The 15717-nt window shown below is 40.6% G+C and overlaps 1 protein-coding gene across 2 annotated transcripts in view; it reads left to right on the top strand.

The window, feature by feature from the left end:
- Window positions 1–643: 643 nt before the first annotated feature.
- dixdc1 (DIX domain containing 1) overlaps window positions 644–15717 on the top strand; it is a 79640-nt gene continuing 64566 nt past the window's right edge. The window contains exons 1-2 of one of the 2 annotated variants that reach the window (XM_033049815.1): window positions 644–789; window positions 3396–3488. In XM_033049815.1, the coding sequence (XP_032905706.1) occupies window positions 3465–3488 (24 nt within the window). In that variant the 5' untranslated portion in view covers window positions 644–789; window positions 3396–3464. The remainder of the gene's footprint in view (window positions 790–3395; window positions 3489–15717) is intronic. The other variant, XM_033049816.1, reaches the window with a different exon arrangement.

The following is a 15717-nucleotide window of genomic DNA, read 5'->3' as shown; positions in this document are numbered from 1 at the left end:
ATCAAATGTCACAGCAGGATATTACAAGCATAAAATGAGAGTGATAATAAATTTAATCAGATAAGGATGATTGTTACATGTCCTTGATCAATGCCTTTGAGCCTTTTACATCTGTGCTTTATATCAACTGAAAGCAGAAGCCCACGTAACAACCTGGTGACTCTTCCGCGCCCATTCCAACAATGTATGCATAAATTGCCCTGGTAGTGGACAAATATGTTCTTCGGCTTTGCAAATAATGTTCGCATGCAACAAGTAATGAACATTTATTTATAAAACACCATTCATGTATATTGGATCTGCGTGAGCTATAGTTCCCAGGCTTTTCCTTGCAGCCCATCTTAAATAGAGGCACGACACTGGGAATGGGCCAGCATGGGCTCGATGGGCCGAATTACCGGCCTCAATGTGGTGACAGGTTGTGAGGGGGGCGTCCTGTGGATGGGACAGGCGCCACATGTTGTTAACTTGGCTAATTAATTAATTATATTTACAATTACATAAACGCAGTTCTCGGCTGTGTTCGAGACCCCAATTCAGCTGGTGGGTAGCGCGCCTCCGCCGGGCCCCGTGGACGCGCACGCACAGCCGCCGGAGCCCAGTGGACGCGTACGTCTCCCCCCTCCCTCCCCTGTGAACGCGCACGCACAGCCGCCAGGGCCTAGTCCCGCCCCGCAGCAGTCCGCCCGCCCTCCCGCCGGTTTCCATGGCGACCAGCACGCCAGCCGCGGCTGCGACTCGTTCCCCCTCTTCCAGTGGGAGTCGGCGATAGTGATGGCAGCGGCGCGGGTGAGGAGGCCGATCCTGAGGGTGGAGGGGGGAGAGGTGAGGGTGGGTCCCGGGGAGAGTGGGCGGGTGAGGCCCGGACCCCGAGGGAGGGGTGGTGGTGGTGAACGGTGAATCCCGAGCGGTGGGATGACCGTGGCGGGAGGATGAGGGGGAGTCAGTGGGTGACCCGGGGATGAAGGGCCCCAGGTCGGTGTGGGGGTGTCCCGGGGAGCATGGGGTCGGGCTGAAGGTGGGGGCTGGGGGTGACCAAGAGTTCCAGAGTGGGGTTCATAGGTGGGGGTTGTCTTGTTTGCTGCTCCGATGATTGATTGAACGTGGGGCGATTGTTGTAAATCTGAGTCTGTTTTCTTTGTTGCTTCGCACCATCTTGCGCCCCCCGATTGTTTCATTGCAAAGGCAATTCCTTTAGCACCAGCAAATGACATTCGCGGCCACTTCTGTTGTAACAAATCCGATTGATAGCAGAGTTGATAAACAACAGAGATTTAATAAACTGTGTGCATTTCCACTTCATACACTCACGCTTGAGCATTATTTGTGGAAAGTAGAGGCTTTGAAAGCGGAGGAAAGAACTTCAGATGATGGTTTAAATCGAAGAAAGACACAAAATGCTGGAGTAACAGCGGGACAGGCAGCATCTCTGGAGAGAACAAATGGGTGACGTTTCGGGTCGAGACTGAAGAAGGATCGTTACGTTACTCCAGCTTTTTGTGTCAAGCTTCTTTTAATGCTGCCGCCAGCACAAATGTAGATTAAAACTCTCATGCTGGAAATTTGTAAAAAATTCGCTTCCACGTGGCTCTTTAGCCGACAGTGTTTTCCGTTTACACAGTGCCATCAATGTAATAAAACGTTATAAGTTACTGCACAGATGTGTACCTGGCCAAAAGTTTGATAGTGACCGAAACTATTTGAATGAATGACCAAAACCAGCTCCTAAAAAGCACGTTTTAAAGAGAGTCAGTAAAAGATGGTGGAGAGATGAGGACCTGGAGCAGTTCAGTGGGAGAATTCCCGAAGTTATCGGCTGGATGGCTTTAAGCATAATAATCAGTAGTGGGAGATGGAAATGGGGATATATAAGAGATTGCAGATGCTGGAGTCTTGAGCAAATAAGAAAGTGCTGGAGGAATTCAGCGTGTCAGTCAGCATCTATGGAGGGAATGGACAGATGATGTTTTGGGTCGAGACCCTTCTTCACATTGATGGGGCTCTGAAGAACGGTTCCAATCTGAAATGTTTTCTGACCATTTTCCTCCACAGATGCTGCCCGACCCAGGTAATGACTATTGTTGTGTAGGAAGCCAGATTTTGGAAAAAAGGTTTATGGAAGATTGCAGATCTGTAAGAGATTGGGCATGCCAAATCTGCTGAGGGATTTGAAACAGGCTGAATAAAAAAATCATGAAGCTGGCTGGTACCAATATTTGTGAATAGAGGAACACCCGATAATAGGTCCCGATAATAGGTCCATGCCGGTTTGTAGAACGGTATTTTAATTTGTAATGAACTTCAATTTATAGAGATAGGATGCCATTGAGGAGAGCACAAGGAAATAGTTGAAATTGCAGGCAAGAAAAGCAGGAATTGAATTTTCATCGGGAGATAGGCTGTGACAGTAGTAAAGATGGACATTTTGATAAAGGTTGAGGTTAAAGGTGGGAGGAGAAAAAATTAATAGGAACCCAAAGGGTTTCACACAGATGGTGGTGAGAATATGGAATGAGCTGCCAAAGAAAATAGTTGAGACAGGAACCACAACAACATTTAAAAGACATTTGGACATACATATGAATAGGAAAGGTTTAGAGGGATATGGGCCAAACGTGGGCATGTGGGACTAGTGTAGATGCGTTATCTTGGTCAACATGGGCAAATTGGGCTGAAGGGCCTCTTTCCATGCTGTATGACACTGAAGAAGGGTCTTGACCCGAAACGTCACCCTTTCCTTCTCTCCAGAGATGCTGCAGGTCCCGCTGAGTTACTCCAGCTTTTTGTGTCTTGACTCTATGAATCTTTGACAATCCTTCATTGCTCCTTAGCTTCCAAATGCAGATAAATTCTGTCTCGCAGAATACTTTTCTTGCCTGCAATTCCAATCATTTTCCCATCACTGATTTAAATAAGTAATAAAATAAACAAATAAATAAATAAATGAGGCTCACTAGATGGTAGTTCCTTGACTTTTCCTTGCTGCCCTTCTTAAATAAAGGCACAACATAAGCTATTAATGTGAAGTTCAGGTTGTAACCTGATTAGATGTCAACATTGCTAACACCCAGTCCCATACTAATAATGGTGGTCTGGGTGCTGATAGAAATATTATGCAGATAATCGGGTTTCTGGCAGTAACAGTAATGGATTTGATCTAAATCAAGAAAGGTATGGATGCTACAAAAGCAGAGCAAAGCAGTTATGGGTTTGAGATTGGTAGTTGCATTGGCACTTTCTGTGAAGTTTGTAACTACAGTAATAAAATCTATAACAATAATGAAAGAGAATTCATATAGTCAAAACAAAATAGTGTTAATTCCTTGATTTTACAAATGTGCAATATATTCATTTTAAAATTTAAGTTTCTTAAAGTATTTTTCTCCTCAATTTAGTGTTGAAAATACTTTGGGCAATCGGTACCATCAGACATCTGCCAATCTGGTACCACAAACTAAAGAATTATGTGCACACCTCAAAGGTTCTCTGTAAGTAATGAAAGCACTCCAACAATAGCACAGTGTTTAAGTTCAAATATACAGTACACAAAGTGTAGCATTAGTATTCAGCATTGGTTTCTAGTATGCCAGTGGCAGCGATCATGAATTGTGGCCACCTGTCTGTAAATAGCAGTCCCCTTCAACTCTGGGATACCAGCCTCCTGTATGGTGTGCAGAACGGTCTGTTTTATCCGCCAGTCATCTCTTCCTAATTTCATCTGCAATTTAATCCGCTATGGTATTTATATATTTATATCTATATCAGGATGTCAAAAGGTTACAGAGAGTAGGTAGAAGAATGACATTGAGAGGAAAAAATAGATCAGCCATAATTGAATGGCAGAGCAGAATCATTGGGCCAAATGGCCTAATTCTGCTTCTATGTCTTATCAACGTATGAACTATCTCCTGCTATCCCTGGCTTTATTGTAAACCTCATTATTGTAATGTACCTAAACTCTATTTTTATTTTGATCCATTGTCTTTTCGATATTACCTTTTGAGATTGTCAGTTTTAGCATTTCATTCTGTATGGAGTTGTTGTGGTTGTGTTCATGGAGAACAGGTTAAATCCTACCAGGACCCCTTGCAGTCTGCTTACCAAACAAAGATGGGGGTTGAGAACGCCATCATCCACCTGTTCCATCGTTCCTAAGCTCACCTGGATAAGCCGGGAAGCACATGTTTTATTACTTCTCCAGTGCTTTTAACATCATCCGGCCTGCACTTCCAAGGAGCAAACGGACAAAGATGCAGGTGGATGCTCCATTGGTGTCCTGGATCACCACATACCTGACTGGACGACCACCATATATTAGGCTACAAAACTGTGTCTCGGAGCAAAGATTTGTGATAGGTGTGTAGAGTTTTGATTGCAATGGAGAGATAGGGTGAAGTGGAGGAGGAAAATAAGTGCTTGGCACAAAATCTGTTTAGGCTGTCGATGGCATCACCTGGTGATGACAGAACTGAAAGCCAGCTATGTGAAAGTGTTCAGATCACCTTAGTGAAGTATGGGTGCTGGAAATGAATGAAAACAGAAAATACTGGAACTTACCAGGCCGGGCAGCAAATAAGGTTGGAGAAATAGGGGTAAAGTTGCAGCCTTTGAATAGAACCCAAAAATGTAATGTACAAGTTTTCAGATGCAGGGCAAAGGGAGAGAGAAGGAAGGATAAAATGTATGGGATGAGATGGGGTGAGGGTTGAAGAGATCAAATGACAAAGGGGTTGATAATAGAAATTAAAAGTGAATATAAAAGAGATGTAAGTGGGAATAGTAGAATCATTACTTGAAGTTGTTGAATTCTGTGAGGGATGGCTGCAATATCCCTCATTTACACTAAGATGCTGTTACTTGACCTTAAAGAGACCAAGGACAAAGGATAGAGTATTAAAAATAGGAAACAGTAAAACAGAAGCACTCAGCAAGTTGAGGGTCAACCTGTGGCGAGAGAATCATTAACATTTTGGGTTGATGACCTTTATTATTCCAGATTGATAGCATTTGAATTTTTTAATTTTCAATTATGGATGGAAACTTAACTTGACAGTTGACGAAGGCCACACTTGTGAAATGATTGAAAGTGTTTCCCAAACCAATCGCCCAATCTGTGTTTGGTGTAGGCAGTGCACAAGCAGCTGTAACTTCGGCAGCAAATGTGGATGTTAAATTGAAAGAAGTCTCAGTAAGTCACTGTTTCACCTGCAAAATATGTTTGGGCAAATTGGTCAAGAAGGAGGTTAAAGTAGGAAGGGTCGGATTGTTAAAGGTGATGGGGTGATGGATTAAAGTGTTGTAAAGGAAAAGACAAGGGAAAGGCATGTTTGATGCTTGGATCACACTGCAGACATGAGAGGATGATCTATTGAGGTAGGAAGATAAAGGCAAAGGAATTCTAGTTGTGATTCTGAGAGAGGGGAACATTTAGGTTTCGGCTTATTATTGTTACGTGTATTGAGGTTCAGTGAAAAGCTTTGTTTTGCATGCTATCTAAACAGATCAAATAATACATTGTACGAAGGAACTGCAGATGCCGGTTTTCACCGAAGATAGACACAAAATGCTGAAGTAACTCAGCGGGACAAGCAGCATCTCAGGAGAAAAAGAATAGGTGACGTTTCGGATCGAGACCCTTCTTCAGATGCCAAAGAGATGCTGCCTGATCCGCTGAGTTACTCCATCATTTTGTGTCTATCTTCAGATCAAATAATACTATACATAAGTTAAATCTAGCCAAACTCAAGTACAATAGATAGAGCAAAGGGGAAGAGACAGAGTGGAGAATATAGTTCTCAGCACTCCACCGCAGCAGCTTGAGAGACAAAGTCCAATATCCACCATGGGGTCGAGGTGAATTGGACAGTACCCCAGGTTATGTCTGAGAGAGAAGAGAATGGGAAATGGAATGATCATGATCGAGGACCTCGTTGGCTCTGGCTTATCAGGGTGTCTGAGTTAAAGTTATGATATTTATAATACTTTGGAATTGATTTCATACTGACTTCTGCAATAAGGGAACAAAGTTAGTGCTATTTAGAAGAATGTCAATTATTTGAAGTGTCAGTGATTCCTCCTAGTTCCTGCTACTGCAACTGAGCAGAGACAACATAAACATGGGGCTGTGTTTTTTTATAAAGATTTTACCATACTGTTGTGTTAATTTCAATTTATTAACATTTGATTAACAGTAAATATGAGCATTTTAAAGTGTTTTTGTAAATATTCTAACTATTAATGATCAATGATAAAATTGATTTGTGCTCTATTTGTGCCTTTGCAATCTCTACAGCAATCTCTAAGTCCGGAAGTGATAAAATTGTTTCCATAGTACCAGGTTGTGAAGGCTGCTGTTTTGTGGTTGAGATGTTTAACAGTTCACTGCATTAATGAATGTGTCAACCGGAAAATAAATGAGTTACATGTCTACCCCTTATGGTGAAGGAAACAGTTTACTGCTTTTAATTAACAATTTAGTGGCAAATTTTGTACTGGTTTCCAAACTCAAAATGTTGGGAAAAGAAAATTAATTTAGATTTTACTGAAAACATTCTTCAGCGGAAAGGAAGAAATTTGCCTCTTCAACACTTGCTCTCAACACTTGGTAATGTATTTTGCAATTATTGCACAAATAACTGGCTTCCACTTCCCCTTCCCTTCTCAATTTAATCTGGCAGTACGAGACCCAGAATTTGAATTTGAAATATCTAGTTGATTAGAGAGAATAAATGCCTGGCTATCTGCTTCTTCTTCTTGCGTATGGCGTGCACAGCCTAAAGTTGTAGGACAACTTGTTCTATTAGATCTTATTTGATTGTGCACGCCAGGTTGATTCCATTTGTCGAAACAGGGCGGACCATGTGAAGGTTGCAATCTCCCACCATCTGCTTAAAAGCTTTTGTTTTAAAATTGATGGTTATGGTTAGCAATTGGACTGACGAGTTAACTAAAATGTACTGACACAGGATTCTTGGTCAGTACCAATTCTAGGCAATCTCGGAGATTCGTGCAGAAGTGGTACCTTCTTGAGACAGAGTAGATCTGAAATGAGTTTTGAATATTTCTGTCTTGTGTCAGGTTGAGATGCCGACTGCCACTTGGCTCCGTATTTGGTAGTGATAGAATCTATTTGTATACTTATGTCGCCTTTCACGTGGTCATTGAGAGCTGCAGAGGTTATCACAACTTGGCGCATAGTATCACATATTTTAAATCTCATTGCATCTATGAATGTTGAGTGAACTGATATACATTTTTTTAAAAAATTGTTTTTCATCAGCATTTCCGGGCAATTATGTTCTCTTCATATTTTAGTTCTTAACATTCAAATGTTCGAGTTTCATTAAATAGTCCAGTCAAGAGTGTTTTATTGTCATATGTCTCGGACGGGACAATGAAATTCTTACTTGCTGCAGCACAATAGAATATGTGAATATGTAAACATTGTATATAACGGGAAAAAAAGAAAAAGTTCAATAAATAACAAATATAGTGCAAATAACAAATAATAATATAGTATTTTGCAGTTCAGAGCTCATGGCTTATTCGTTGTGTTTAATAGCCTGATGGCTGTGGGGTAGAGGCTGTTTCTGAACCTGGACGTTACAGTCTTCAAGCTCCTGTACCTTCTTCCTGATGGCAGTGGTGAGATAAGTGTGTGGCCAGGATGGTGTGGGACCTTGATGATTTTGGCTGCCTTTTTGAGGAAGCGACTACGATATATCCCTTCGACGGTGGGGAGGTCAAAGCCGGTGATGGACTGGGCAGTGGTCACAACTTTCTGTTGTCTTTTTCGCTCCTGGACGTTCAAGTTGCCGAACTAGGCCACGATGCAACCAGACAGAATGCTCTCTACCATGCACCTGTAGAAGTTTAGGAGAATCCTCTTCGACCTGCCGAATCTCCGTAATCTTCTCAGGAAGTAGTCACTGATGTGCCTTCTTTACAATTGCATCAGTGTGCTGGGTCCAGGAAAGATCTTCTGATATATGCACGCCCAGGAATTTGAAGTTATTGACCCTCTCACCATCGTCCCATTGATATAAACAGGATTGTGGGTCCTCATCCTTCCCCTGCTAAAGTCCACAATCAGTTGAGAGCCAGGTTGTTGTGCTGGCACCATTTGGTCAGTCGTCGATCTCACTTCTACACTTCATACAGTTCTATACAAATAACTGAGTCGATGTCACTGGAGTTCCTATTGTTGTGAGGAAGTGGTTTCTATGTGGATATTTTTAAGAGTGCTACTTCACCACAGGAGATTTAATTGGTTGCTTTATGAAGTTTTTTCAGATACTGTTAATACTTTTAATACTTCCGTCTGATGCATTTATTCAGCATTTTTAAGTATGCCATACATGTTTCTAAAGTGATTTAACAACCTTAAATAGAATAGTTCTACAGAAGGATGACTTGTTTGAAAAAGTTATACCATTCATTTTGCATTATTGTGGAATAGATGGAGTGAGAATTAATTACGGATTATAATTTTATTAATATGTGTGCCTTTGCTGTCTGTAACAGAATCTTGTTTTGGAGAAAATTGTTATTTTTTTGCTTTGTGAAAATTCAGTTTAAGGGCAGTTGTCAGGAATGGAACAATCGCGTAAGCCTGTACTGAGAGATATTTAAGTCAGTCTTCTGGAAACATTACTATATTTCTTCCAAATATTTGCAAATGAATTAAATAAAGTTAATTGTTGGTGGACATATAGGGTGATTTCACGAAAGGTCACTGGAGCGTAAATCCCCACTCACGTGACCGAAAATTTTAACTGGGGGACAAGCGTCACTTCCGGTACATGTTAGTGGATGGGAAAACACGCACTTTCACACCCGTTAAAAACATCGAAAACGGCCCGTTTTTGAGCTGCAATTTACGGAGCCAGTCGGGGTGACCGTGAGGAACAGCTACCTAAATTTACAGTCCGAAAAAAAGATAGAAACTAAGGTAAATACAAGAGCGAGCTGAAGGTGTAAAAAAGGCGGAAGTGCTAGCGGACTTTTTTCTTGGAGATTTAAAGATCCAAAATATCGGGAATTATCACGTTTGCTCGCTGCATTTCATCAAAAGTGGCATTATTGACTTTTTATCTTTATTCATTTGTTATATGAAAAGTATTAAAAGTTAGAAACCCGTCAGTAAAATTGCAAAATCGCCCATGGTTCTCGGGTGGGTTTTAACATGCAAAATGAAAACGCTTCTGAAGCTCCATTTACCATTTAAATAATCGTAAACTCTCAATGCGTTTGGAAATAAATTTTACTGAGATGCAAGTTTACGATTATTTAAATGGTAAATGGAGCTTCAGAAGCGTTTTCATTTTGCATGTTAAAACCCACCCGAGAACCATGGGCGATTTTGCAATTTTACTGACGGGTTTCTAACTTTTAATACTTTTCATATAACAAATGAATAAAGATAAAAAGTCAATAATGCCACTTTTGATGAAATGCAGCGAGCAAACGCGATAATTCCCGATATTTTGGATCTTTAAATCTCCAAGAAAAAAGTCCGCTAGCACTTCCGCCTTTTTTACACCTTCAGCTCGCTCTTGTATTTACCTTAGTTTCTATCTTTTTTTTGGACTGTAAATTTAGGTAGCCGTTCCTCACGGTCACCCCGACTGGCTCACTTAATTGCAGCTCAAAAACGGGCCGTTTTCGATGTTTTTAACGGGTGTGAAAGTGCGTGTTTTCCCATCCACTAACATGTACCGGAAGTGACGCTTGTCCCCCAGTTAAAATTTTCGGTCACGTGAGTGGGGATTTACGCTCCAGTGACCTTTCGTGAAATCACCCTATACTTGGTGTTGCTGAAGGGCCTGTTTCTGTGCAGTACAATTCTATGACTATGTTTTCTATATTGTACTGTGGAGCAGGCAGTGACTGGGTCAATAATATTACAGCCTTCCATTACCTCATAATTTTCCTTATATTTGAATATAGCTCAAAGCTGCTAATACTTAATATGATAGGTTTTGTTTCACTTCCAAGAATAAGCCACACCCATTAATTGACTGCAGCTAGTGTGTTCAAATATACATTGAAGATCTTGATGCCACGTCCTGTTGAAATGTGCAAATAACTTTTATGTGTTGATGAAATTGGTAAAGAAGAAATGAAATCTACTGAAAGATGACCTCCAATGCAAGCAATACTTTTCATGATCCGTATTAACCTCAGTGTTGGAAAAGCTTAACTCAGTGCCCGAGAACTTATTGAAAAGTGCTGTGTGCCACAGTGGTTGGATTTGGGGCTCTGTTAATATTATCTGCACCTCTTGTCAGGATGATGCCTTTTTGATGCTAGCACTAATGGAATACAGTATTGACATTTATAGATAGCAAATAAATAGCATGGAGGTTTCATATAAAATCAGCCAGTGAGAGAATTCCACTGAACCTGATATTGTGGATTTGGCAGCCAAGGTAGGTTTAATACTGTTTATCTTTGAAGTTAGGGCCTGAAGAAAGTTTTGATCTACCTTGGTGTAACTACATTAAACAAGTACATAAAATTCGGTTCTAATAGGTTGGTGAGTTCATTGGATAGAAAAGGTTGAAATTTTTAACAATAGGAATGCCAGCTTTGTTCTTTGCTTGCTTTAATGTTGGCATTGTTGTTGACATTATCTATAGACAGATGCATGCAAATCCTTGTAATTTACTATGATTAGTTTTACTGGGCTTTCTGCACTGTAGCGTAATGCTGTTAAGTTTCTATGGATTGTTTTGTGATTATGGTATTGATTTTATTTTTATATATATTATGATGTGGGAATTGTCAAAGCTGGTGTTCCCACACAGGACTCCCAATGCAGCTTTAATTCAAACAGATTCATTCACTATATTGAAGGAAACTGTGTATGGATTAAATAGAATTTAATTCCAAGTAAAGATTGACTGGTGTCTCTCAGCGATTCCTTTTTATGCTTTTCACGAATGATTAGAAAACTGGTCATTTGTGCAGAACCTCTCTATTGTTTTTAATGACGTGTTAATAAAGAAACCGATTCTGATCTCAGCCTGCTCTAAATCATATCTTCAGCATCAAAGAGGCCCTGGTAGTTTACACCTTTTATGTCAGGAATTGTTTGGATAGCTACAATATCTCAGTAAATTTGTAAATTAGGGTGGCACAGTAGCGGTAGAGTTGCTGCCTTGCAGTGCCATAGACCTGGGTTCGATCCTGCCTGCAGGTGCTGTCTGAACAGAGATAGTGCGTTATCTATGTGACCTCGTGGATTTCCTCCGGGTGCTCCGGTTTCCTCCCACACTCCAAAAACGTACAGGTTTGTAGGTTAATTGGCTTCTGAAAATTGTCCCTAGTGTGTAGGATTGCACTAGTGTACGGGGTGACCTTTGATCAGCGCAGACTTGTTGGGCCGAAGGGCCTGTTTCCACGTTGTATCTCTAAAGTCTAAAGTCGAGATCACTTCTACATTTTACAAGCTTAATTTTCAATTTTCTAGGCAAGTAGTAATTCTGAAGCCATGTACTTTTTCTGGATGTGCAGCCCATTATGTTTAAATATTCACAATTGTAAAATGATGAATTTCTCTTTTTAACATCATGCATTGAGAGGAAGGTAAAAGTGATGGAGCCGTTGCATTACTATTAGTGAGAATGTCACGGTGGGAGAGGATATAGTGAAGAGTTCATTCACATAGGCGATATGGGTAAAACTTGTACAAAGAAAGGTGCAATCACTCCAATGGAATTAGACTATGGCCTCCCAATATTCAGCGGGAAGTGGAGAACATATGTGTGGGCATGTTATTGAAAAGACATAGGAGCAACAGATTTGTTGTAGTGGTAATTATAACTTTCCCAATATTGACTCGTTTATTTGAGAAGGGAAGTAGGTTTAATCTTGGAAATTATAGAGCCTTACATGAGCTGTAGGGAAGCTATTGCAGAGGATTCTCAGGAACAGGAATTACTCGCATTTGGAAGAGAATGGAGGAGTTAGTATGTATTTGGACAAAAATGTTGCCATTGAATTCACCAATTTCACATAACATCCCTTCACCCCCCAACCCCCCACCACCCAGGTGCAAGTACTTTTCTCCTATCCTCAACCACCCTGCCCCTTTCCCATCTTCCGTATGCTCATCTGCCATCCCCGAGTCCCATATTCCCTTTTATACCCCCCTTTTTCCTTCTCTCCTGTCTCAGTCCATCCATATCTCTCCGTCCGGCTGTACATTTCACTCCTCGTCTTGTCTCCTTATCTGACACTTTTTCGTCTCATTTTCACTTCGTCTTTGCTACTTACTTCACCCATCTGCTAATAAATCCCCCCACTCCCCCTTGTATCCACCTGAGATTAATTGCCAAGAAGAAAGTGTTTGACAATAGACAATAGGTGCAGGAGTAGGCCATTCGGCTCCTTGAGCCAGCACCGCCATTTAATGTGATCATGGCTGATCATCCACAATCAGTGCCCCGTTCCTGCCTTCTCACCGTATCCCCTGACTCCGCTATCTTTAAGAGTTCTATCTAACTCTCTCTAGAAAGCATCCAGAGAATTGGCCACCATTGCCTTCTGAGGCAGAGAATTCCACAGATTCACAACTCTCTGGGTGAATTTGAGGTCAAATATTGGAGAGGAATTTTCATAAGGCAAAAAAACAGCTGGACTGTATGGAAATAGATTTTGGAGGATCATGGCAAATTGTAATGGAGAAGGATTTGTGAAGCCAGGATTATATTTCAGAGTGAAATGAATGATTCAGAGTTGAACTATGTAACTATGATGAGATGAACTCTTAAAATAATGTGGTTGTATCCTGTACTATTGCTGCCTTTTGTGCATTGTAAATTCATAAATTCTCACATAAATTTCAGATATGGAATAAAGTTTGTTCTCTTGGAATTTATGTGAAAAAAAAGTAATTCAATAAACCCCCATTTTTTTTTCAATTCCCATTTCTTTGTTGAGATGCCAAGTCTTTGTGTTATGGGAATGTGATTCGGACCAACTTCTAAGATCGCAAACTCCATGGAACGTGAGGGCCAGCTTTTTGGCACAAATATTATCAAAGATGTTTCAAGTATTTATCGGATACTGCAGAGAAAATAACTGAGGCAATCGCATTGCATACATTAATGCCAGGAGTGATTTCATGAGAAGCTTCTGAAGTAGTAACATCTAAACCTGAGATTAGGTCAATGTGCATGATATGATACACTTTTCATATGTTGACCAATGCAATCATTCCCCCCTCCAGTGTAATTATTTTGTAACTATCAACAACATATAATTTGGCCATATTTTCCACTCTAGTTTAGACTGTTAAAGCAATCTGCGTTTCTGCAGTGGTGTCAGACAATAACACACTCTTTAGTTTCCTTGATCTACTCAATGCTATTGTTTATTTGGTGCTCATCAAAAGTGCTTCTGGTGGGGTGTAGGAAGCCCAGAAGGAATAGGTTGCTCTGGATTCACATTTCCTGAAGTTATCCATCACTGGGGTTTACTTGATCACCCAGGCCGATTTTAAATGAATGAATAGGGATTGATTGCTATTATTAGTCATCTACATTATTGTCAGTAGGTGTATTAAATAGCCCTGAGAGACTCTGTGAGGAATCGAGTGAGTTGCTTATGGGGCAAAGTAAGTTGGCTAGTTGTTGATAGTGAGGGAAAAATGCATATTTCTCATCGTTTGCACTGTACGGTTCTTCAACAGAAACAAATTCTTCTGTTGTATTCAATTTTTGTTAGATCATTGTGATTTTGTTAAACCTGTGTTGCTGCACCTTGGTCACTTTTCCCATAGCCTTGACATGTTTGGAGTCCAGTGTAGGCAAGAGTCTCATAAAAGCTGCACTGTATTTGCTCTGTATCTTAGTGATTTTAGCCATGACAATGCTGATTGCTGAGGGTTTGCATCTGAGCTTTGAGGAATTATAATATATCTCTTTGACCTTTCATGTTTTGTCTGCAAGAACCTAGAAATTTAAGATTGTAGAAGTTTCGGATTGTGCTATCAGACTAACTGGATGCCAGCTAGTCAGTACATCAGCTGGTCATATTGTAGATTGGAAGATGTTCATATGACACAGAATGTAGAGCAGTGCCTTTACTGTGAGTGTTTGCATGGGAGGGAAGTCTGGGGTTTTGGGAATCGAGCGGAAATATGGAGCTGAGGTCAAAGATCAAATGAGCTGTGATCTTAATGAGTGGCAGAGCAGTCTGAGATCTGAAGTGCCAACTTATGCTTTTATTTCCTCCTTCAATGCAAAATTATCCAAGGCGTTTTAAAAGGGAAACAAATTTAGGGGAAAGAGAAAACAAAATTAAGAACTGAATACCAAGCTGTGGAAGTGGAAGAGGGATATAAAGCTATGGGTAGACACAAAAAGCTGCAAATACAGTGCAGCCTTTATGAGACTCTTGCCTACACTGGACTCCAAACATGTTTTTTAGTAACTTGTCAGTTTCTTTGTTTAACTAAATTAAGGCGCATGTTGCAATCAAAAGCGCTTGAACAAAAAGCTGGAGTAACTCAGCGGATCAGGCAGCATCTCTGGAGAGATGGAATGGGTGACGTTTCAGGTCGCGACCCTTCTTCAACCATCGGCTTCTAATGCACTAATATTATGCATCAGACCAGCCTGGTGCCAGATCCTCTGTCATCGCTGGAGTAGCAGAGAGGTTTTTAATTGAAAGGTACAGCATGAAAACAGGCCCTTCAGCCCATCTAGTCCACGTCGACCATCAATCACCCAGACACACTAGTTCTGTGTTACCCCACTATCGCATCCACTCCCAACACAGTAGGGGCTATTTTGCAGAGACCAACTAACCTACAAACCCGCAGGTCTTTGGGATGTAGTAGGATACTGGAGCACCCAGAAGAAACCCAAAAGGTCACAGGGAGAATGTGCAAACTCCATAAAGATAGCACTTAAAGTCAAGATCGAATTTGAGCTCTGTCGTTGTGAAGAAGCACTTTACCGGCTGCCCTAGGTTTGGGCAAGTTGGTACTAGTATAAAGTGGCAATGGCCAACACATATTCTAGCCCAATATTGTTCAATTCTTTATCAGCAGCAATATATTTTACTTTTAAGGCAATCTACTTTTCCAAGCTTTTAGACTAGGATTAACGATAGCATTAAACATCACAATTTTTTCCCTTATTAGTTGGAGATAGTCAGCGAGCAGGCTATTGATGAACAAATGCTGCTTCACAGTACAGGTACTTTCAACAACACCTTCCTCTACTTTAACTGATGGGTTATAATTACAAAGAAGGTAAAGGGAAATATTAACGTGGTTAACAACACAGGTCAAGACATATAATGTGTGAGGTTCTAGTGGATATACAGAGTGTTGGGAATCTTTAAAAAAAAAAACAGCGAGAGATTGAAAAGATAATAAAGCAGAATATTCATTATGAAAGAAAACTGTCAGTGAATATGTGTCCCTGGGCTTTCAGAATGCCTTCGATAAAGTCCTACATAAGAGGTTAGTGTACAAAGTTAAGGAACATAACCTTGAGGATAATATACTGACATGCACTGAAAATTGATATACAGCCAGGAGGCAGAGTAGAAACAAATAGGTCTTTTGCAGAGATAAGATATGTAGTCAGAATCTTTTTTCCCATGGTAATGAAAAAAAAAATAAGGCTATAAATTTAGGGTGAGAGGAAGGAGCATTGAAGGGGATCTGAATGGTAAGATTTTTTTCCCCACAGACGTGCT

This window comes from Amblyraja radiata, chromosome 33 (assembly GCF_010909765.2).
Source record: "Amblyraja radiata isolate CabotCenter1 chromosome 33, sAmbRad1.1.pri, whole genome shotgun sequence".
Taxonomy (NCBI): domain Eukaryota; kingdom Metazoa; phylum Chordata; class Chondrichthyes; order Rajiformes; family Rajidae; genus Amblyraja; species Amblyraja radiata.
This window is presented reverse-complemented; position numbering and strand designations above follow the sequence as displayed.